The following is a 21,705-nucleotide window of genomic DNA, read 5'->3' on the forward strand; positions in this document are numbered from 1 at the left end:
CCACATTTCACTATATGCTCACAATTTACTGCCGAAAGCCAAAAATCTCCGATGCTCTTGTTATTTTCTAAAAGTAATGTTTCCAGAGCAGATCACTGAAGAGACGCCGTCTGTTTAGAGTTTAGAGCCCAGATTTGGGGAAAAACGGGTCGACTTTCAGTAGAAAAACAAACTGAGTTCAGCTTCTTTTATTATAAGGGTTTAAAATGACATCACCTATGATGTATGGTTTGGAGACTGTGGCTCTGTCTAAAAGACAGGAGGCTGAGCTGGAGGTGGCGGAGATGAAGATGCTGAGATTTTCGTTGGGAGTGACAAGGATGGACAAGATTAGGAATGAGCAGATCAGAGGGACGGTGAAGGTGGAGCAGTTTGGAGATAAAGCCAGAGAGGCCAGGTTGAGATGGTTTGGACATGTGTTGAGGAGGAATAGTGGATATATTGGGCAAAGAATGTTGGAGATGGAGCTGCCGGGTAGAAGGAGAAGAGGTAGACCTCAGAGAAGGTTTATGGATGTAGTGAAGGTGGACATGGAGATGTTTGGTGTGAAAGTAGAGGAGGCAGTGGATAGGGCTAGATGGAGGCAGATGATCCGCTGTGGCGACCACCGATGGTCTCAAGGAGTTAGAGCTTAAAAAGGTTTATGCTGTTATCTGCGTAAACTTTACACACTGAGTTGTATTGAGTTTAGTAAATTGTCATTATGTCATTGTTTTTATTATGTGAGGCTCCTTGAATGAAAAACTCTTTATAAATATAGTCATATGCAAAAGTCTGGGTGCCTCTGAGCGAAAATAAGTTCAGACCTCCTGCTGCTGGAGCTTTTAAACACCTCAGTGTCACTACTGGACTGAGAATAGTCCACCAACCAAAAATATCCAGCCAGCAACGTCCTGTGACCACTGATGAAGGACTAGAGGATGACCAACACAAACTGTGCAGCAGCAGATGAGCTGTCGTCTCTGACTTTACATCTACAAGGTGGACTGACAAGATAGGAGTGTCTAATAGAGTGGACAGTGAGTGGACACAGTGTTTATAAACTCCAGCAGCCCTGCTGTGTTTGATACACTCGTACCAGCACAACACACAAACACACCACCACCACCACCACATCAGTGTTACTGCAGTGTTGAGAATGACCAACCACCCAAATAGTACCTGCTCTGTGAGGGTCCATGGGGGTCCTGACCACTGAAGAACAGGGTAACAGAGTATCAGAGAAACAGATGGACTGCAGTCTGTAACTGTAGCACTACAAAGTGCAGCTATACAGTAAGTGGAGCTGATAAAATGGACAGTGAGTGTAGAAACAAGGAGGTGGTCAGAATGTTATGCCTCACTGGGGGCTGGTTCTCTCATGCTGGACCAACAATTAAAACTATTTCATTGGAATTCATGTGGTTGGATTAGACAAGTGTACACTTTTTAATATGTCCAAAAGGTTTAATAACTTTGCCAGCCCCCAAGACCCCAAAACAAGGTCCAGTTAAACCCCTCCATTGTACAACCTCCCTTCCTTCCACAGCAGTCACAGCTCTCTTTTTCCATGTCGTCCCTCACAGGGTCTGGACGCTGCAGACAACGACCCCAACATGCCTCCTTACGACACAGCCCTGATCTATGACTACGAAGGAGATGGCTCCCTGGCAGGTAGTCTGAGCTCTATAGCCTCCATGGGCTCAGAGGAAGACCAAGACTACGACTACCTCAATGATTGGGGACCACGCTTCAAGAAACTGGCCAACATGTACGCCAGTGATTAGACCCATTTATCTACACAGAGCTTGCATTCGGTTCTTCTTCTCCAAAGCCTTCAGGACATGTGAACATTCCCCATCCTAAACATTTGTGGCCCCTGCTGATAAGGATGGGAGGATGTGTGTGGATCATTGATCGAGGTACTGCTAGACTGAATTTGAGCGTTTTCGTATTCCCCTCTGGTGTATTCCTGCGAAAGGTCGCCGCTGTCATGTCAGAGACGGCGCGAGCCGTTTTTCTCTCCCCGTCCCGTCACGGACCAGTGAGCTATTTCACCGCGCTGATGTGACGAGCGCCGGCACACGATGACTCACCTTACACACAAACAGCAGCGCAAGTGCGTCTATACATACTAATCAGAGAGCCAGCTTTCTAAAAGCCTTACACAAAGACCTGCCTGGACAGATGCGTGTCCCAAAGACTGTACACACCTGTTCATCCACTGTTACTTCTGGTATTAATAGAGTTTGTCCCCTCTTTGCTGCTGTAACAGCCTCTACTCTTCTGGCTTCACACAAACATTGCTGTGAGGATTTGATTGAACATTAGTGAGGTCAGGTACTGATGTTGGATGGTCAGTTCTGGATCACTCCAACTCATCCCAAAGGTACTGAATTAAGCTCCATCACTCCAGAGAACACAGCTCCACTGCTCCACAGCCCAGTGCTGGGGGGGCTTTATACCCCTCCAGCCTACGCTTGGAATTGAGCATGGTGTCTTTAGACCCGTGTGGCTGCCCCCTGTGTCCCGTTCTGTTGGTCAGTGCTTTTCTGTGGATATTATAAAGCTGTTGGTGCAATTTAACACTTAAAGTAGCCTATTTCACTAAGTAGACAGGGTGCCTGGACACTTTTGGACATAGTGTAGATGATGAATGTGCTAAGAACAGTGGCGCATTCGTCCGATAGCCGGCACACAAGCACAACGTGCTCAACAAGAAATAAGGGACTGTGAATAAACGTTAACTTAAGCGTAAAGTGCTGTCAAAGTCAGAGCCCCCACTTTATTTATTTCCAGTCAAAGCAGCTATCAAGTCGTTTACTTTATAAGAAGAAAAAAACAGAAAAGATGAATTTACTAAAGTTACACAGAACCGTTAAATATATCGCTGCTGTCGGAACAAAACCTCATATTTCCATTTTTTTTGGCGCTTTTCAGTTTGAGAATCTGAAAATGCCTGTTGCTCTTTACATTGTGTATAAATTTCATGGATGAGCCAAAAAAATCGGTCCAAAATGACTTGGAAAATATTCTGGTTCCCTTCACTTCCATTAAAAGTAAAGCAGGTTTTTTTTCCTCTCCTGTAAAGTTACCAGTTCGGGGATTCTCACCATCCAAACACACATTTTAGACTCATTCGTCCATAAAACCCGACAATTCAGACGTCCAGTTTCCAGGTTTTAGTGCAAACATTTCTTCTCGGTGAGGTTCTTCTTGATCAGCTCCACAGCGCTGAGTGGTCTTCTCACAGTGGAAGGATGGACAGAAACTTCTGTGGATGTTTTCAGATCTGAAGCAGCTTGATTTTCTCCTCTCTCTCAAAGATGAAAGCTTTCAGTGCTGTTTACATGATGGGGTAGTTTTGGTGTCTACCAGGTCTTCCAGGTGGTTGTTAGGAGCCTCATTTTCTCCATAGCTTTTAGTCAGTTTAAAACTCCAGTTTTGGAAACTTCTAATCACCTCAAAAATATTATGGCAGAACAAATGAAATGAATAAAGGGTGGTCTCTGATTTTAGCCCAGCACTGTAGATTCTCCTGGTTGTTTTTGCTGGAAGGTAGCGAATGTAGAGGTTTGCTGGATGTGTAGGTATAGCAAAAGGAACGTAACTGCATTGATGGCTGGAGCAGGTCTGTTTTAAAGACTGATCCACTGACTGGTTTTATTACGAACGGAACATTGTAAGTTGACTCATTTAATCCACTGATTTTGTGATACTTTTTTATGCCTTAATTTTGTACATAAAATTGCATTTTACTCCATAAGTGCATCAAATGTTACCCACCACATCATCTTACAGGTGTCTGATGGGTGAACACGGCGTAAGGATAGTTTGACATGATCTTTTTTTTCTAGAATTTAAACATTTACTCAACTGATACAGCCATAATTCCTTTTTCTAAATATTTTGTTGCTGGTTTGTTTGTGGATCTTTTGGTTGAATGTGTTTTTTTTTTTTTTTTTGGTTTTAATATTTATTTCATATAAGACTTCCAATAATTGAAGTGATGTATTTTGTAAAATTGTCTTTTCAGTTAAGAATAAATGAATACCTTACAATGGTTTTGGATTGGAAAAAAAGAATGTAAAAGTCAAAGAAGTACACAAAATATAGTTTATTCAACGTATCGTCGAATAAAATAAGATTTTTTTATCGCTGCACTTTTCACACCTCCACCTGATAACCGCCAATCTGTGGTACTTACGTTTTTCACTCTGACATTATACACCAATCAGGCGTAACAGTCTGACCACCTCCTTGTTTCTACACTCACTGTCCATCTTATCAGCTCCACTTACTGTATAGCTGCACTTTGTAGTTCTACAGTTACAGACTGTAGTCCATCTGTTTCTCTGATACTCTGTTACCCTGTTCTTCAGTGGTCAGGACCCCCCTGGACCCTCATAGAGCAGGTACTATTTGGGTGGTGCTTCATTCTCAGCACTGCGGGAACACTGACGTGGTTAAAAATTCCAGCAGCACTGCTGTGTCTGATCCACTCAAACCAGCGCAACTCACACCACCACCTCGTCAGTGTTACTGCAGTGCTGAGAATGAAGCACCACCCACATAGTACCTGCTCTGTGAGGGTCCATGGGGGTCCTGACCACTGAAGAACAGGGTAACAGAGTATCAGAGAAACAGATGGACTACAGTCTGTAACTGTAGAACTACAAAGTGCAGCTATACAGTAAGTGGAGCTGATCAGATGGACAATGAGCGTAGAAACAAGGAGGTGCTCATAATGTGACGCCTAATCTGTGTATATATTTTATAATGAGGCTAATCACAGGAGCCTGATCTCTTCGGATGCAACAACTCAATAAACAAACAATGCATGTGCCGCCTACATTCATTAAATTAATGCATATTCATTGCTCAGTAATTTAAGCTGGCAGCTGCTTTAGGCTACTCTGTTGCTGCTCTATTGTGTAGGGAAAAAAAAGCTTAGCAGTGATTTTCTATAAACGGGCATCAATCAGTTTGATGATATTTAAAACCTCATGTCTGGTCAAAATCACCGGCAAAAAAGGATCTTCCATAAACACGTGTTTATCTTTTCTGCTAAACAGACAAACGGATCCTCCTACAAGCACAGAAAACCACTCTGCAGCGCTCCTTCTCCAAAATAAGCTAAACAGTTCATGTTTCCACAATTTCTTGTGTTTTCCTCCCATCTAGGTGCCTTGGGTTGGGGTACTGGGGGCTTCATACCGGCCCCAGATTGACCTCCTCCTCCTCGTCCTTCCTTAGGGGTCTTTGGGGTCGGCGAGGCTCCTCCTCTCCTGTGTCCTGCTTGTCTTTCTCTGCCTCGATCCAGCTCTGGGGGGCAATCATCTTTTTGGGCCCGTGAGGAGGGGGTCCCAATAGAGCCTCGATGTCATCATAATTTACAACCTCACGCTCCAGAAGAGCGTTCGCCAGCTACAGGCAAAAAACAGCAGATTAAATTTTATGCATTGAATTTGAAATGCACACACTAATTATATTTTATCTTAATAATATTCAAAGAAGTACATCGATCAGGCATAACACCTGGCATGACCACCTCCTTGTTTCTGCACTCACTGTCCATTTTATCAGCTCCACTTACTGTATAGCTGCACTTTGTAGTTCTACAGTTACAGACTGTAGTCCATCTGTTTCTCTGATACTCTGTTACCCTGTTCTTCAGTGGTCAGGACCCTCATGGACCCTCACAGAGCAGGTACTATTTGGTTGGTGGAGCACTGCAGTAACACTGACGTGGTGGTGGTGTGTTAGTGAGTGTTGTGCTGGTCTGAGTGGATCAGACACAGCAATGCTGCTGGAATGTTTAAACACCTCAGTGTCTCTGCTGGACTGAGAATAGTCCACCAACCAAAAATATCCAGCCAGCAGAGTCCTGTGACCACTGATGAAGGACTAGAGGATGACCAACACAAACTGTGCAGCAGCAGATGAGCTGTCGTCTCTGACTTTACATCTATAAGGTGGACTGACAAGGTAGGAGTGTCTAATAGAGTGGACAGTGAGTGGACACAGAGTTTAAAACTTACACAGCACTGCTGTTTCTGATCCACTCACACCAGCACAACACTCACTAACACAGCACCACAACATCAGTGTTAGTGATCCAGTGCTGAGAATGATCCACCACCCAAATAGTACCTGCTCTGTGAGGGTCCAGGGGGGTCCTGACCACTGAAGAACAGGGTAACAGAGTATCAGAGAAACAGATGGACTACAGTCTGTAACTGTAGAACTAAAGTGCAGCTATACAGTAAGTGGAGCTGATAAAATGGACAATGAGTGGAGAAACAAGGAGATATCTTAAATGTTTTGCCTGATCGGTTTAGGTGCTCATGGCCAAAATCATTTTTGGGCTATTTTTCACGTTTTAATACTCACTACATTACTGGCCAACAGCAAACCCCAAGAGACAGGCTTTAAATTCTACTGTCCTTCCCCCTTTAGCTCATTACAATCTGATGTCTGCTCCTCTGACAAACTGGGCCTCAGAATGCAACTCGCTACATGAGTGGTGAGGGATTTGTGTATCGCGTTATCTGCATTCACGTCTGTAGTGGTAAACGTTTAATGACAAAAACTAATAGCTTGAAAAAAATTTCCACTGGTATATCACCCACAATGAGTTATAGTGTTAACTGTGAAATGAAAATGAGTTCCGTTACATTTGTGATGCAAGGAGAGCTCAACAGGCTGCACATGCAGCAGCAGCAGGTTGGGGGAGGCATCATGGTTTCATCTTCAGGAACTGTGACACGAGACCTCAGACGTTTGTATCGCGGTTTCGGTCTCGGTTTCAGAATTGTTACACCCATAGAACCCAAGCCCTAACAGTTCATAGACCCCCCCCCCTCTCCCTACAACTAGACCAACACTAAAGTTATAAAATCATTAAAGGAAACTGGTAGGACGGCTGTAATGTGTGTTGCATGGACATCCATTACCGCTGGATCTTATTTCACCGTAACTGCATTTTCAGTGGCAGCAGTGTCTTATGTGCCCCAAACAAGAGCAGTGAATGTGAGCCTTCCAGTTTACTTGCCACACCACTTCCATTGGTTTATTAATGAAAGATATTGGAAGTAAATTCAGTACAAATTCATCACACAGTGAGAAATTAGAAACCCTGTATAGAAAAAAAAGATCAAGATGCATCGATAATTGTTTTAAATCACATCGCAGCCTCTGAATCGTAATTGTAATCGAATCGTAAGATGCCTAAAGATTCCCACCCCAAAGTGCCATATAAATAAAAATGACATTATTATTATTATTATTATTGTTGACACGACATTCTGCTCGGAGACACCTCAAGCAGACTGAACTCACCATTATGAGTTTATCTCTGTTGTCCAGCAGTAGTTTCTCAGTGTGCCTATAAGCCCGTGCAATTAGCATCTTAGCCTCCTGAAAAGCAGAGAGAGCCCAGTCAGTGGATTAAATCAGAGGCAGCTCTTGGCGCTGATCTTTGTACTAAGCTAAGTACACATGGTTTGGGACTCTCCACTCACATGGTCCATCTGCTGCTGGAGACCTTGGCTGAAGGGTCTTCGTCCAACAGCGCCCTGCTCCTCTGTTTCAGGGAAGGACACCTGACCTACGCTGGGCACCATGCCGTACTGCTTCACCATCGCGTAGGCCACACGCGTCACTTTCCGCAGGTCATCCTGAGCACCTGGACGAGTGCAAAAAAAAAAGGAGCCACAATGAGCTTCTCTCTTAAACTCTAAGGATCTGTATGAAGGTCCACACTTCAAAAGCTACACACTAGCTTCATAGTAGTTACTAAATCGTTCATTAGTCATTACTTTAATGCTTAGGTGGTGCTTCTTAAGTTTACTTTGCTCTGAGGTTTGCGTTTGGATCGATTCCCAACAGATGTCTTTTCTTCTGTAGTGTTTACCGTGTGATGTTCATACATATACCATGTGGTCCAAAAGTCTGAGAACAGTTTCGAATTCTTTTCTAATATATTAGAATGATTTTCCTTACAAATTGTATTGTCAGCATAAAAATGGAATGAACAGTTAAATCTTTGAAAATGTAACATAAATTTCAGAATTTCTCAGTTTTTAAATATTTCTGTTACTTTAATGTGAGTGTGCACTCGAGCTGCCATGGACTCCACAAGTCTGTGGAAAAGCCTCTGATGAGTAGACCAAATCCACCTCAGATGTAAGAGATGAGTCAAAAAAAAAAAAAAAATCAGGCCTCAACAAGATCATTTTTGCTTATTTGCTTAAGTAGTGATACTGAAACTGCAGAATCCTGAATATTTATTTAACATTTTACTCGTCATAACTTTTTTTTTTATTCTAAAATGTTTATTTGCAAATTTAAGTGCAAAACAATCACCGATTATCAATGTGGTCTCACTGTACCAGCACATACAAACAACTGAAGAGTTTTATTCCAAATTGCTGTATATCCACTTCTGAAAAGAACTACAGCTGGCATATAATGGGAACATAGTTGGTATTAATTACTTATAATATAGCATTCATATTTCCTCTCCAGGGTTGGAAATTAGCACCCACTTGTGTAGTGGCAGGTAGATTTGTTCAACCTACCAGCCTCAGTGGCATGTAAATAAAAATAGCATGGTAACAGAGCGATGTGACACAATGCAGACTGAACTGCAAGTCCAGATACTTTAATGAGGATTACAGAGGAAACTTGAGCATAAAACTCTAACTAGTAACAAACGCTTAGAAAGAATCACCTCAGGTCAAGTAGGTGAGGCAAACAAACAAAAGGCACTGTGGCGTCACATTGCAGGGGTTAAGAGGTCTGCAGAGAAAGTCTAGCAGGAGGAGACACCGGCCAAAGAAGTGAAGGAAAAAGACTTTTTACAATAGAAGTGGAGAAGAGCCAACAATGGACAGTCTTGGGACTGGGCTAGTTTACGAAGAGGCAAGCCAGACAATGGGCCTCATTCATTCATTCAACCGTTTTTACGAAGAAATTTCATCTTAAAACCCACTTACACAGTTTTCACAAAGACTCTGACATTCACCAGCATTTTCTTATTTGGGTTTGTTTTAGATAATAACAGAATCTACACACAGTCAAGAGCACAAAGGTGTGAACAATTCTGTGGTTTAAGAACACGTCATGAATCTGATTTACAACCTTTGTTGAGAACAAATTCAATGAAAAACTTAATGAGGCCCAATTTTCTGCTCTGTATGTTGTCAACATGCTTTGGATGCCAGTTAAAGAACTAATAGTGTCATTACTGGGACTAAAAACCTAAAATTTGAAGCCATAAAAGACCATGAGTCATCCAGGTAATCACGAATGGCAATGCAAGTAAGTTTTCATCTTTGATGTCCATCTACTTGTATTATTTTCACAGGCAGTAACACGCTGCTGGTTAAAACAGCAAAGTGGCTGGTAAGATTTAGGGATCCACCAGCCACAGTGGCAGGCGGACGAAAAAGCTCATTTCCAACCCTGTTTCACTCTCAACAACATGCATCATGAAAAAAAAACTGTCAAAGTGGTCTATATACTGTGTTTTGGAAAGAAACTCTTCATGTATGGTCCATACCTGTGGTGACTTTGTTGAAAGTGATGGCTTCTGAGGCTCTTCCACCCAGGGCCATGCACATTCTCTCAAACAGCTGCTCTTTGGTGAACAGGTACTGGTCCTTTGGCAGGATTTGAGCAAAGCCCAGAGCTGCGTTGGTCCTGGGAGCTATTGACACCTGACCAGGGTGACAAAAACCCAAATATTAGAACACAATGTGCTCCAACTCTCTAATAGCTGTAGAGCATCTTGAAAAGTGGTTAATGACCTGACAAACATTGTGGGCAAAATGTTGTTGTAAGCTTCACCAATAACACTTCCATTCTGTCAAACACGAGACACAAATCTTTAACATTTCGTATAAAAAAATGCATGGATGCCCACAATGAGAACCCAAAAAGTCTGTGATCTAGATCTATGATGCTATCTATCTATGATGCTATAGATCTAGATTTATGATGCTACCAAGCTGGAAGGGGCTAGGCCAACACAATTCTTCCACTAAGACATGAAATCAGCCACAATTCATTTCATAATAGAGAGGTTGGACCTTCCTAGCCACCCAAAGGGGAGAGAGAGAGAGAGAGAGAGAGAGAACAATCATGCTCTCTTGCACTTACGGATGGCTGTGGCATCACCAGAGATCAAACTCAGTTTCCTGACCATAAATACATTTTTTTTACTCCATTCCAGTGCTGTGTACCTTCATGACCGCCTCTGTGTGCTCCAGCAGCCAGCCGACGAGAGCATGGCCAGACTCGTGGAAGGCCACCACCCTCTGCTCCTCTTTGGACAAGATCTTACTCTTCTTCACACTGCCTGCACATCACACACACCACCAACACAAATCAGGACTAAAAGCTCACAGCAGGAAGACGGACAGTGAATCAGACGTTGCTGCGCTACCTGCGATAACTCTCTCCACAGCATACTCAAAGTTGAAGGTGTCAATGGACTTGTGGCCCTCTCGGGCTGCGTGGAGGGCAGCTTCATTGCAGATGTTTGCAATATCGGCACCTGGAACAGAAACAATGCAGTCAGGCCCAATCCCATTTCACCCTTTGCCCCAAACACTGAGCCCTTAGCCCCCTGCTTTGCACGTTCACGTCTAGGGGTAGGGTGTCCCGATTCTTGTCTGGGGGGAAGGTGAAGTGTTAGGGCTACATGGCCGTCCAAACTGAGGTTTTTTAGGGTCAAACTCCAAAGAAATCCACAAATGTGAGAATTTTCTCTGTTAAAAAAATTATATAACCACTATTTTATCTTATTTTAATGTCGTTTCAGTGCATTATGGTCATTTTTTTCATAACAAGCTTAAAAAATTGCTAGTACTATGCTAATGTCTCGGTAACTAGCTAGCTAAATTTCCCTTTACACCTTAAATATTCTAGCTGTATTGATGCATGAAGAGCCAGGATGTTACTGCTGCTCGATTTAAGGTGGAATGGGAAAATGACTTTAACATTACATTTATTGCAAATTTTTATATGTCTACCGAGGAAAGTTACATCACCCAGCCCTACTGTCAGGACAAAACCTCATATATCCATTTAGAGGAGAAGGAAAAATGTTAATGAATTTGAATGGAAGTTAATGGAACAAGCCTTTCCTCCCAACAAGAAACTCTGGACCATTTTTACGGGTCATTTCAGCATCTTCAAATTAAATATAATTAAACAGTAAAACGCAGTAAAATGAAAAGGCGAGCTACAAGGTAGCAACAACCACCAGTAAAATTTACAGTTAATTCAGTGCCATTTATTAGATGATGCAGTAATAATGAATGACAGTAGACGTGTGATCTATATGACGTATGGTCTACATAACAAGTGACTGTATGTGAACAGGAAACCCACCACTGAAGCCTGGTGTGAGCTCAGCCAGGCGTAAGGAGTAGAAATCAGCAGGTTGGGAAAGCTTCAGGTTCTTCAAGTGCTGCTCAAATATCTCCTTTCTCTCCTGGAAAAAGAGCCACCAGAGATTATTCAGCTTCTACTGAATATTCAGCTCATTAACAGCTCTCACTCACACACACACACACACACACACACACACACACACACACACACACAGGGTACCTGGAGAGTGGGGAGGTCGATAAATATGTGTCTGTCAAGCCTGCCAGGTCTCATCAGTGCATTGTCCAAAATGTCTGCTCGGTTGGTGGACGCCAGGACGATCACATGATCGGTGGTACCCATTCCTGGAAGAAAGAATTAAGAATTAATAAACTTCTTATTAATAAATCTTCATGCAATTATATATATGGCTGTTGTCGGTAGAAAACCTTGTATCTCCACTTTTGACGTTTTTCAGTTTTTGCCATAATTTTGAAAATACATGTTGTCCTTTATATTGTATGTAAATTTCATGATGAAGGGACAAAAAGAAACAGCCCAAAATGACTGGGATAAAAGTCTGGTTCCATTGACTTACATTAAAGGTAAAGTATGTGTTTCCTTCTCCTCTAAAGTTATCGTTTCAGAGAAGTTTTATATTTTATATTATATACTGTACTGGCGATTAAAGTGTTCTTCCCTCTTACCGTCCATTTCCACCAGCAGCTGGTTGAGGGTCTGCTCTTCCTCCGTGTTGGTGAAGCCGGACATGTTGGTGGATCGTTTTTTGCCAACAGCGTCGATCTCGTCGATGTAGACGATGCAGGGGGCGCGTGCCCGCGCCTCTTTAAACAGACTCCTCACCCTCGCAGCACCGAGGCCTACAGTAACACAGATCTCTCAGATTTACACAAGAACCACCCAGAACCATCTTCACTGTGGCATGAGGAGTCATCTAAGAGCTTCAGGGGTTGTGAGGGCACACTGAAGATCTGCTAAAGACCTGCTAAAGACAGTATAGAGTTGAAGGTATTATTACTGGTCTATAAATCACTCAATGGCGCAGGACCAGCATTTTTATCTGATATGCTGCAGCGATACGAGCCGAGCAGAACTCCCAGATCATTAGGAACTAGTCAGTCCTGCTGAAGGTGAAGACATGGAGAAGCAGTATTTAGCTACTATGCTGCTCTTAAATGGTACTAATGGACAGACAGCATCAGAATAGCCCCATACTAGACACTTACTGGACACACCAGGCTGAAAACGTTCCCATCTGAGCAGCTTTCAGCTCAGTTTAACCACTGTTAGCTCTACTGCACTTCTCTCCTGTAACTTTATTACCCCAATTTAATATTTAAAATGATTTCAAATATAATGATTAATTTCTCCTCTTTTAAAATCCACTTTAATCATGTTTTCATTCCCATCCTTTACTTTGTAGAAAAGGGTAGGTAGAAAAAGAGGAACTACTGCTTTCTGATGAGAAGGACGTACACTGTATCGTCTGGTTTCATGTAAAGATCAACCATCCTTTATATTTTGCTGTGTTTTGTCATTTTTTTGTCATTTTTTGACATCTAATCAAAGTCGGCAGTGCAGAACCTGTGGGTGCAAATCCAGTGTAATAAAGTTAACTATATAACTACATATACAAACATGTAGTAATGTAATTACATTGTCATAAGTATGCAATGTAAATCAAATGTATATCAAAGCAATAACTCCAGGTGTTAAAGGGTTAAAGAGTGGCAGTTGAGGTCTTACCTCCAATCACCTCAACAAACTCTGAGCCAGCCATGGCCAGGAAGGGCACCTGGGCCTCTGTAGCCACCGCCTTGGCTAGCAAGGTTTTCCCACAGCCCGGCGGCCCCAGCAGCAGAGAGCCTTTAGGGACTTTGGCCCCCAGCTGCAGGTATCTGTCTGGATTCTGCAAACAAACAAAGTTTTTGACCTCCTCTTGCTTCATGGCTTCACTATATTAAAAATACTTCCCTACCAGTTCTCTACCAGCCTCAATGCTTGAAACTGAGGGGAAAAGAAGGTTTAACAAACTGATAAAAAGACACATTCACACATTTAAAGATCTGTTAGGTCCTTGAAAGTTGAAACAACACTACGGTGGAGTTTCATGGTGGGCAGGGATGTAGATACTCACCAGAATACGGTCGGCTGAGGTCTTTGTGAGACGACCTCTTTCTTTCCGTTTTCAATCATCTTTCTACTGTTATTTTATCTTTTAAATTGTACTATGTTATTTGATGTAAATATATATTTTTCATGTCTTTTGTTCTGTTTTTTTAACTCATAAGATGAGATGCGTTTATTCTCATTGCACAGTGTACAAAACAATTTAAACATAAGGCTAAAACATATAAAGTGCAGATTTAAGGGGAAAATAAATCTTAAATATAAAGAAAAAAGGACTATAAAACTATATATTCTAAAACAGTGAATAGACAATAGACAGGTGAGGTAGCAGTTGTAGTTGCACATTCCTTGGACAGCTTATAGCGTTTTATAATATAATGGTTAATCATGGTTTATACGACTGTTGTTGCACTGTACTGTTATGTACAGTATGTCTACCGGACCACAGGTAGAATCGTGGCTATTCTGATAGCGGCTAATGGGGACCCTAAAAATAAACAAATAAAGAAACAAATAAAGAAACCATACAGGTGCATTACAGACTGTATCAACTCTATTAAACACTGGCCAGTTTATGACCACAGGACAGCTGTCGTCCAGATAGTATTTGAGTAGGTGTCCATCAGCAGAGCAGTGAGACTGGGATGGTAGCGTGTGTGGTGCTGGTATGAGAGGCCCAGTGAACCGATTAAGGAAAAGAGAGTTTTGTGCCACCAACAGAACATTTAGTCTGCTTGGGAAAGTGTTTTATAGGTGATGATGGACCCGTTTGGCTCATTTTAGGCAGGATTTTGTTGTACTTGGGTCAGTTTTGGACAAAACATGATGGTCAGGCTGGGACAAAAATTCTCAGGCTGTATTTTGGTTCAGACCAATATTTCAGGCCTGATTACAGCTGTTTCTGAGAGCGGTCCATCCCTCTAACATATCCAGACAAGAGTAGCTCTGTGGTCAGAAACGGACTGACTACAGAATGGCGAACACAACCTGTGCATCAACAGATGGACTACAGCCTCTAACCGTACACCAGCAAGGTGGAGCTGCAAAGGAGGGGTTTCTAATAAAGTGGCCAGGGAATTTTAATTCCAGCCTAAGGTTACTTTACCACATATAAGCCTAATCATAATATTTCATTATCAGAACAGTTTTTTTCCAGAATGGTTTCAGTTGCTTAAACGTCCATTACTCTCAGCTGTGCGCTGCCCATTTCTATCCTTATTACTTTTTTAATCTATCACAGACTCTCCCTAATTCACCGTCCGCCATAATTGTCCTTTCATTAAAACCCCATGGCGAGTGGTTAATTGAAAAAAAGAGTAAAATAAATTAAAGGGAAATGTGTCAAATGATTGGGGGCTAGTGGTGGGCACCAAATATGCAGGGGTCCAGTATTTTTTTTCGGGGGGCTGAAAGTAGTTGGGTATGAACTGCAGCTACATTTACTCTAGAATATTTTGACACACACACACACACACGCACACACACACATTTTCTAAGCCGCTTCTCCCTCAGGGTCGCGGGGGGGTGCTGGAGCCTATCCCAGCGGTCATTGGGCGGAAGGCAGGATACACCCTGGACAGGTCACCAGTCCATCGCAGGACATGCTACATTGCCTATGGTGAGTGTATGTGACTGTGTATTTTAATATAGATATATCTTTATTACAGTCGTATACAGAAATTTGAATACTCGCATTATGACGATTTTCTGGGTGGACAATATAAACACATTCTATACAGGGAACAAACGTAAATATGTTTTTTGAGTGCATAATTTCTGAATTTAACATAAGAAAAATTAAATATAAAATGTGCCATTTTTACATAACACATTAAATTCAACAAATAAACAAAAACTGGTCACTAAAATTAGCACTTACTCGCATGTTTGACCAGGGGCGCTCAAACTTTTGCATTCAACTGTATACTGCAATTGCCCGTTTGCTTATATAGAACAAAGTGATTCTGTGGTCAGAAAGTGACCATTGATGAAGGACGGCTAAAAGTGATCAGGTGGGACTGTACATCAAGCTTTAGTGAGGGGTTTCTAATAAAGTGGCCACTTCCACCGACAGTCTGCTTACCTTCAGGTAGTCCACAAACTCCTTCACCTCCATCTTGGCTTCATGCATCCCCGCTACATCTTTAAAGCTCACGCCTTTCCCTGATTTCCCATCGACAATGGTGAACTTGGCCATTTTCAGCTGATTCTGAGAATATGAAGGGAAAATAAAGTAGCAAATCAAAACATAACTCACAGACAATAAAACAAAATCACTTAGAAGAAATTCTGAACCATCAGAACTTACAAAAGCGCTGAATCCCCCCTCTCGTCCACCCATCCCTGCCAGGCGGAAGATGTACCACAGGATTGCTACGCCAATAGCAGCCATACCGAGAGCGTAGAGGGCGCTGCCATCAGCACAGACCAAATACATATCATTACCAGGGGAGCTGAATCACTACTTACGTCTTACAAATCGGCAGCTTAAACTGCGGCTACTCACTTCCCGAAGAAGCCTGTGCGCTTGTAGGACACTGGAATTCTGTCCTTAGCGTCTATATTGAGCTGCTCCTCTGCAGCACGAAGCTTCTCCTCAAACTTGTCAATGTTGGCCACCTGCATGCGGTACATCAGGGCAAGTCTCTGCAAACCAGAGCAGAGCAGTTATTCTGCATAATTATGTACTACCGTCATTATACACCGGTCAGGCGTAACATTCTGACCACCTCCTTGTTTCTACGCTCACTGTCCATCTTATGAGCTCCACTTACTGTACAGCTGCACTTTGTAGTTCTACAGTTACAGACTGGAGTCCATCTGTTTCTCTGATACTCTGTTACCCTGTTCTTCAGTGGTCAGGACCCCCATGGACCCTCACAGAGGAGGTACTATGCGGGCGGTGGATCATTCTCAGCACTGCAGTAACACTGACGTGGTGGTTGTGTGTTAGTTTTTAACATCTCAGTGTCACTGCTGGACTGAGAACAGTCCACCAACCAAAAATATCCAGCCAACAGCGTCCTGTGGACAGCATCCTGTGACCACTGATGAAGGACTAGAGGATGACCAACACAGACTGTGCAGCAGCAGATGAGCTGTCGTCTCTGACTTTACATCTACAAGGTGTACTGACAAGGTAGGAGTGTCTAGTAGAGTGGACAGTGAGTGGACACAGAGTTTAAAACTCACACAGCACTGCCGTTTCTGATCCACTCAGACCAGCACAACACGCACTTATACACCACTACCATATCAGTGTTACTGCAGAATTGAGACTGACCCACTACCGAAATAGTACCTGCTCTGTGAGGGTCCATGGGGGTCCTGACCACTGAAGAACAGGGTAACAGAGTATCAGAGAAACAGATGGACTACAGTCTGTAACTGTAGAACTACAGAGTGCAGCTATACAGTAAGTGGAGCTGATAAGATGGACGGTGAGCGTAGAAACAAGGAGATGGTCAGAATGTTACGCCTGAACCCTAACATTATAGATATTATCAGATATTCTTAGGCCCAATCCCATTTCACCCCTCGCCCCTACCTCTAAACCCTTAGCCCTTAGTTTTGCGTGTTCACTCTGGGGGGGTAGGGTGTCCCGATTCTTCTTCTTGTTGAAATAGAGGAGCAGGGCAACGCGTTGGGGCTACATGGCCCTCCAAAATGAGGTTTTTCAGAGACTCACTCCAAATAGTGTTATGAGAAAAACAGAAAAAACAGCATGACGGCTGAAAAAACGACCAAAGAAACCCACAAATGTGAGAATTTTCTCTGTTAAAAATGCGTCAAATTGCGATAACCACTGTTTTATCTTAGTTTAATGTTGTTTCAATGTATTCTAGTCGTTTTCTTCATAACAAGCATAAAAAAACATCACTAATAAATCACTAACAATAAATGCTAACGTCTCAGCAGCTGGCTAACTTACGTGTTCCACCTTAAATAGTCCAGCAGTTTTGACGCCTGAAGCGCCAGAATATAACTGCTGCACCATTTAAGGTGGAACAGGAAAATTTGAACAAGTTTTACCATCAACTTTCCCTCCTCTGCAGTCACTGCAGACGGGCAGGGGCGCCTACAGAGCAGCGCTGGTAGCTGGTAATGAAGTGATGCTCTTTTTATTTGAGGGTCCCATTTCAGAGAGGAAGATTTCAACCACTACCCCTTCTAACTCTGATCCAAGGGGTTAGGGTGACACTCAAAAACAAGGGATAGGAGTGAACAGAAGAAATGGGACTGGGCCTTTGTGATGGGAAGATTAAACACCTTAAAAACAAACAAACACAATACCAACAATGATAATAACATTAAAGTAAAAAGAGCTCTTTTTAAAGTAAAAAGGCAGTCGTGGGCTGGAGGTCAGGGAACTGGCCCTGTGACCGGAAGGTTGCCGGTTCGATCCCCTGCTCGCTGCCCATTAACAGAGCCGTGCTGTAAATCTTCTGGGCTGCCCAGGTTTAGTGCTGTTCCACAGCAAAGAGAACACTCACCGGTCTGCCGAAGATGACCGCTCCGGGGTGGAGGTAGATCTCCACGATGTCGCTCTCTGGGACGACCTGCACCCGCGATACCTCTCCTTTAGCCAGCATCTCGTTCACAAAATCGTTCCAGGATATGTTCCCCCCGCTGGTGTTGATGGAGTTCAGCAGGCTCATGATGACGGCGATGATAAAGAGGGTCCGCAGACGCTCCCGGTACATCTGATCCTCCTGCTCACGTCTCTTCTTCTCCTCTGAAAGCGAGGCACGACGAGACAAACAAACGATATATAATAATAACGTGCTACCAGAATGATCACGTGAAAAAGAGAACGCGACATATGTAGGTACCTTCGTCCTCTTCAGGCGTTTTCCCTTTCGCTCCATCTTTCTTCTCCTGTCTTCTAGAAGATGTGCTGAAGTAATATGTACCACCTGATTGGAAGGAGACAAACTCAAGCCCATTAATGTAAACGACGCTTCAGAACGCTCAGCTCTGTTTTTGCGATGACAACCGACGCATTTACACATAACAGCCTACAGTTTAGCCCATTCAGGCCAAAGCTATTAGGAGTGTTTCAGCCCAGGCTTCTTTCTGAATGAGATGCAATACAGGACAGTCAACCAGAACAGAGCTCATTTACATATATCAGTCTTAAGGCACAGTAACAGCCTGTTTTATTCTGGTGGATAAGGAGAGGCTGGAAAACTGCTGTGTAAAAATAAATGATGACTGTTTTTGATAAGATGGTGATGCTTTATATTTCTCTTTTATATGAAACAAACACTCAACAGACACAGTCGCACGACAAAAACATATGAGGGTTAGGATTAGGGCCAGGGTGCGGGTTAGGATTAGGTTCTGTGTTGAGTTTAAAGTTAGGGTTAGGTTTAGGGCCAGGGTTAGGATTAGGTTCTGTGTTGAGTTTAAAGTTAGGGTTAGGTTTAGGGCCAGGGTTAGGATTAGGTTCTGTGTTGAGTTTAAAGTTAGGGTTAGGTTTAGGGCCAGGGTGAGGATTAGGACCAGGGTGCGGGTTAGGATTAGGGCCAGGTTGAGGGTTACGATTAGATTTTGAGTTGAGGTTAAAGTTAGGGTTAAGACTAGGGCCGGGGCGAGGGTCGGGATTAGGGACGGGGCGAGGGCCAGAATCAGGGCCGGGATCGGGGCTGGGGCGAGGGCCAGGATCAGGGCCGGGGCGAGGGCCGGGATCAGGGCCGGGGCGAGGGGCGGGATCAGGGCCGGGATGTCAGTAATGTATCAACAGAACATCTACAAGATATTTACTTCAGTGAATTCAGATGATTCTCTACTGCTACTTCACTGATGTTGTTAATGTGTTACTGATGATCTATTAAGAGTTTATTAATCATCTACAAAGGACCGCTCCAAATAAGTGGAGATCAAGAGGAGTAAACGAGAATGACAGACAGTACAGGCCCTTTAACACACCTGAATCAGCTCATCAGCCAGTCACAAAGGCCTTCAGGAGCTCAATTCAGAGGCACACACAGCAGCAAGCTGCTTACATTGGTGCTGTGGTTTGTTTACCAGCTTCACTACTTAACAACTCAGTACTTACCAAGAATTTTCCACAATCCCGCCGGATTAGTTCCCAGACCGTTTCTGCACACAGCTCGGCTCAGCGCCTGGAACTCTGGACTCAGTGGTCTGTTCAGAAGTTGCTGTACAAGATAACATAAGACACAGCACTAAATAAGTAGAGTTAACGCAGCGATCACACTCTTCTCTCAGTAAAGTGTTCTTCAAGAGTTCTTTAGTAAAACAAATGGCTTTAATGTGAACCGTGACTTCTACATCGGAACATTTAAGATTAAGTGATACTTATTAGTCCCACAACGGGGAAATTTCACCTCCACATTTAACCCGTCCGTGAAAAACACCCACACACACACACTAGGGGGCAGTGAGCACACTTGCTCCGAGCGGTGGGCAGCCCTGTCCTCAGCGCCCGGGGAGCAGTTGTGGGTTAGGTGTCTTGCTCAAGGGCACCTCAGTCACGCACTGTCAGCTCTGGGGATCGAACCGGCGACCTTCAGGTCACAAGGCCGGTTCCCTTCCCATGGTGAAACTGTTCTTCAGATTGACGGACAATGTGTTGTATATGGTTCCATGTAGAACCTTTCTGAAAATGGATTTATAGGGCATCAAAAAGGGTTCTGCTATTCTTACAAGTTTGGCATCTTAACAATCGGAGAACCCCCTTTGCTTCCATACAGAACCAGAGATTATATAAGAGATCATATACAACACACTCTCCATCAACCTGAAGAGCCACTTCACCATGCAACGAACAATTTAAGCATTGAATGGTTCTATACAGAACTCATGGTTCTAAACAGAACCAATGTCTTTTTAAGAACCTTTTTGAAAAGCAGCAAAAAGTGGATGTGCTTAGTCTTGACACCACAACCAAAAGAACCATTGAAGCATGCACGCGGAATAAAGGCCATGGTTCTAAACAGAACCACTCCTTTTACGGAAGAACCCTTAAAGAACCATCATTGTGAAGAGTAAACTACCACAGATCCACTTTCCCTTCCCAAGCTTCTTATTCACTCGCTTATGTTACCGTTCCACCTTAAATGCGCCAGTTACAGTCGCGCTATTTAAGGTGGAACGGGGAAATGTCGAACAGCGAGCTGGCTCCAGTCTCTCGCAATCACGAGCTGCCTCACCTGAATGACTCCTGACTTTAGGCCACGTTTGGGCTGCTGGACAAACAGCCATCCACACCCACACTTCGTGCACGATGGAGCGACTCCTGGTGTGTCGCGTCCTCCGTGGAGAAGCGGAGACAGCGCGCTGCGGCGGCTGCCGACGTGTTTACTGCATCTGCTCCCGAGCCGCAGCAGCGCTGCCATGTTTCCGCGCTTTCTCGCTCCGTCTCCTCCTTTAACTACGTGAGAAATAAGCCCCTCGGCTAAAACACCATCTTTAAAACGGCCCTCGCGTTGTTCAAGCTCTGGCCCGACGCTACAGCTACAGCTACATAACTGTTATTCAACACCAACCAGCCAAAGATATTTGAGATTGACGGCGCTCTCACTTCCACACCGGAGTGCTATTGTTGCTATTTCGCCCGACTCGGACTAAAACAGACTATGCGAATTTCTACAAGAGATAGTGAATGAATAATAATATTTTGCAAATATCAGCTGCAAACAAGTCTGCTTAAATTGACACAGATGTCCGTCGTGTTGCGTATCTAGGATTTCGAAATATCTTCGTTCGAACTTTCACCGTCGGTAACAGCCAATCGCGATGAAGGACGGTTGAGCAAGGTGTTCTGGGAAATGTAGTGCTGCGTAGCCTTGTACGCGACTACTGTGCAGGATGTGTTGATGAATCGAAAACTACAACGAACTTTACTGGCCGTGCGTGGTGACGTAAACAAAAACTGGCCACGTCAGACGGACAATATCGTTTTTTTTTGTTTTTTTTTTTGCTAATATAAAAGATCTTTGTATTTTAATATCGTTAAAAACATATAGTATGTAATAGTACGTATTGTACGTATCCCATAAATGTGAAATGGTGTGTTTATATGTACTTTTTATTAACATTTTTCTGTGCTTTACGGTGTTTGTTCATTTATTATATATTTTCATACGTGTGCGTGTCAATTATTTGTGTTTCCAATAGCAAGTCGAGTTTGTTTGGACCCTCTCTGAATGTGTTTTAAAATGTAGT

At 43.3% G+C, this 21,705-nt stretch overlaps 2 protein-coding genes across 2 annotated transcripts in view; one reads left to right on the forward strand and one right to left on the reverse strand.

The window, feature by feature from the left end:
* The window catches only part of cdh15 (cadherin 15, type 1, M-cadherin (myotubule)), a 28,761-nt gene extending 26,488 nt beyond the window's left edge, over nucleotides 1-2,273 (forward strand). The window contains exon 15 of the mRNA XM_037534310.1: nucleotides 1,566-2,273. Within this exon, the coding sequence (XP_037390207.1) occupies nucleotides 1,566-1,766 (201 nt within the window). The 3' untranslated portion in view covers nucleotides 1,767-2,273. The remainder of the gene's footprint in view (nucleotides 1-1,565) is intronic.
* A 2,371-nt stretch (nucleotides 2,274-4,644) lies between these two features.
* On the reverse strand, nucleotides 4,645-21,218 carry spg7 (SPG7 matrix AAA peptidase subunit, paraplegin). The gene is made up of 17 exons (XM_017721650.2): nucleotides 20,691-21,218; nucleotides 19,574-19,676; nucleotides 18,345-18,428; nucleotides 18,006-18,247; nucleotides 16,019-16,158; nucleotides 15,821-15,923; nucleotides 15,596-15,721; nucleotides 13,129-13,291; nucleotides 12,069-12,242; nucleotides 11,602-11,726; nucleotides 11,380-11,482; nucleotides 10,430-10,540; nucleotides 10,227-10,342; nucleotides 9,545-9,701; nucleotides 7,503-7,666; nucleotides 7,321-7,398; nucleotides 4,645-5,406 (listed from the first exon to the last, which is right to left on the reverse strand). The coding sequence occupies exons 1-17, from the start codon at nucleotides 20,874-20,876 to the stop codon at nucleotides 5,191-5,193; spliced, it is 2,391 nt and encodes a 796-aa protein (XP_017577139.1). The 5' UTR covers nucleotides 20,877-21,218; the 3' UTR covers nucleotides 4,645-5,190.
* Nucleotides 21,219-21,705: the final 487 nt, after the last annotated feature.

This window comes from Pygocentrus nattereri, chromosome 25 (assembly GCF_015220715.1).
Source record: "Pygocentrus nattereri isolate fPygNat1 chromosome 25, fPygNat1.pri, whole genome shotgun sequence".
Classification (NCBI taxonomy): domain Eukaryota; kingdom Metazoa; phylum Chordata; class Actinopteri; order Characiformes; family Serrasalmidae; genus Pygocentrus; species Pygocentrus nattereri.

Coding starts and splice junctions, on each gene's coding strand:
- spg7 (XM_017721650.2), bottom strand. CDS start 20,876: ATGGCAGCGCTGCTGCGGCTCGGGAGCAGATGCAGTAAACACGTCGGC. Junction 13,292..15,595: donor AGTTTGTGGACTACCTGAAG/GTAAGCAGACTG, acceptor GTTTGTTTGCAG/AATCCAGACAGATACCTGCA. Junction 12,243..13,128: donor GTTTGTTGAGGTGATTGGAG/GTAAGACCTCAA, acceptor GTGTTACTGTAG/GCCTCGGTGCTGCGAGGGTG.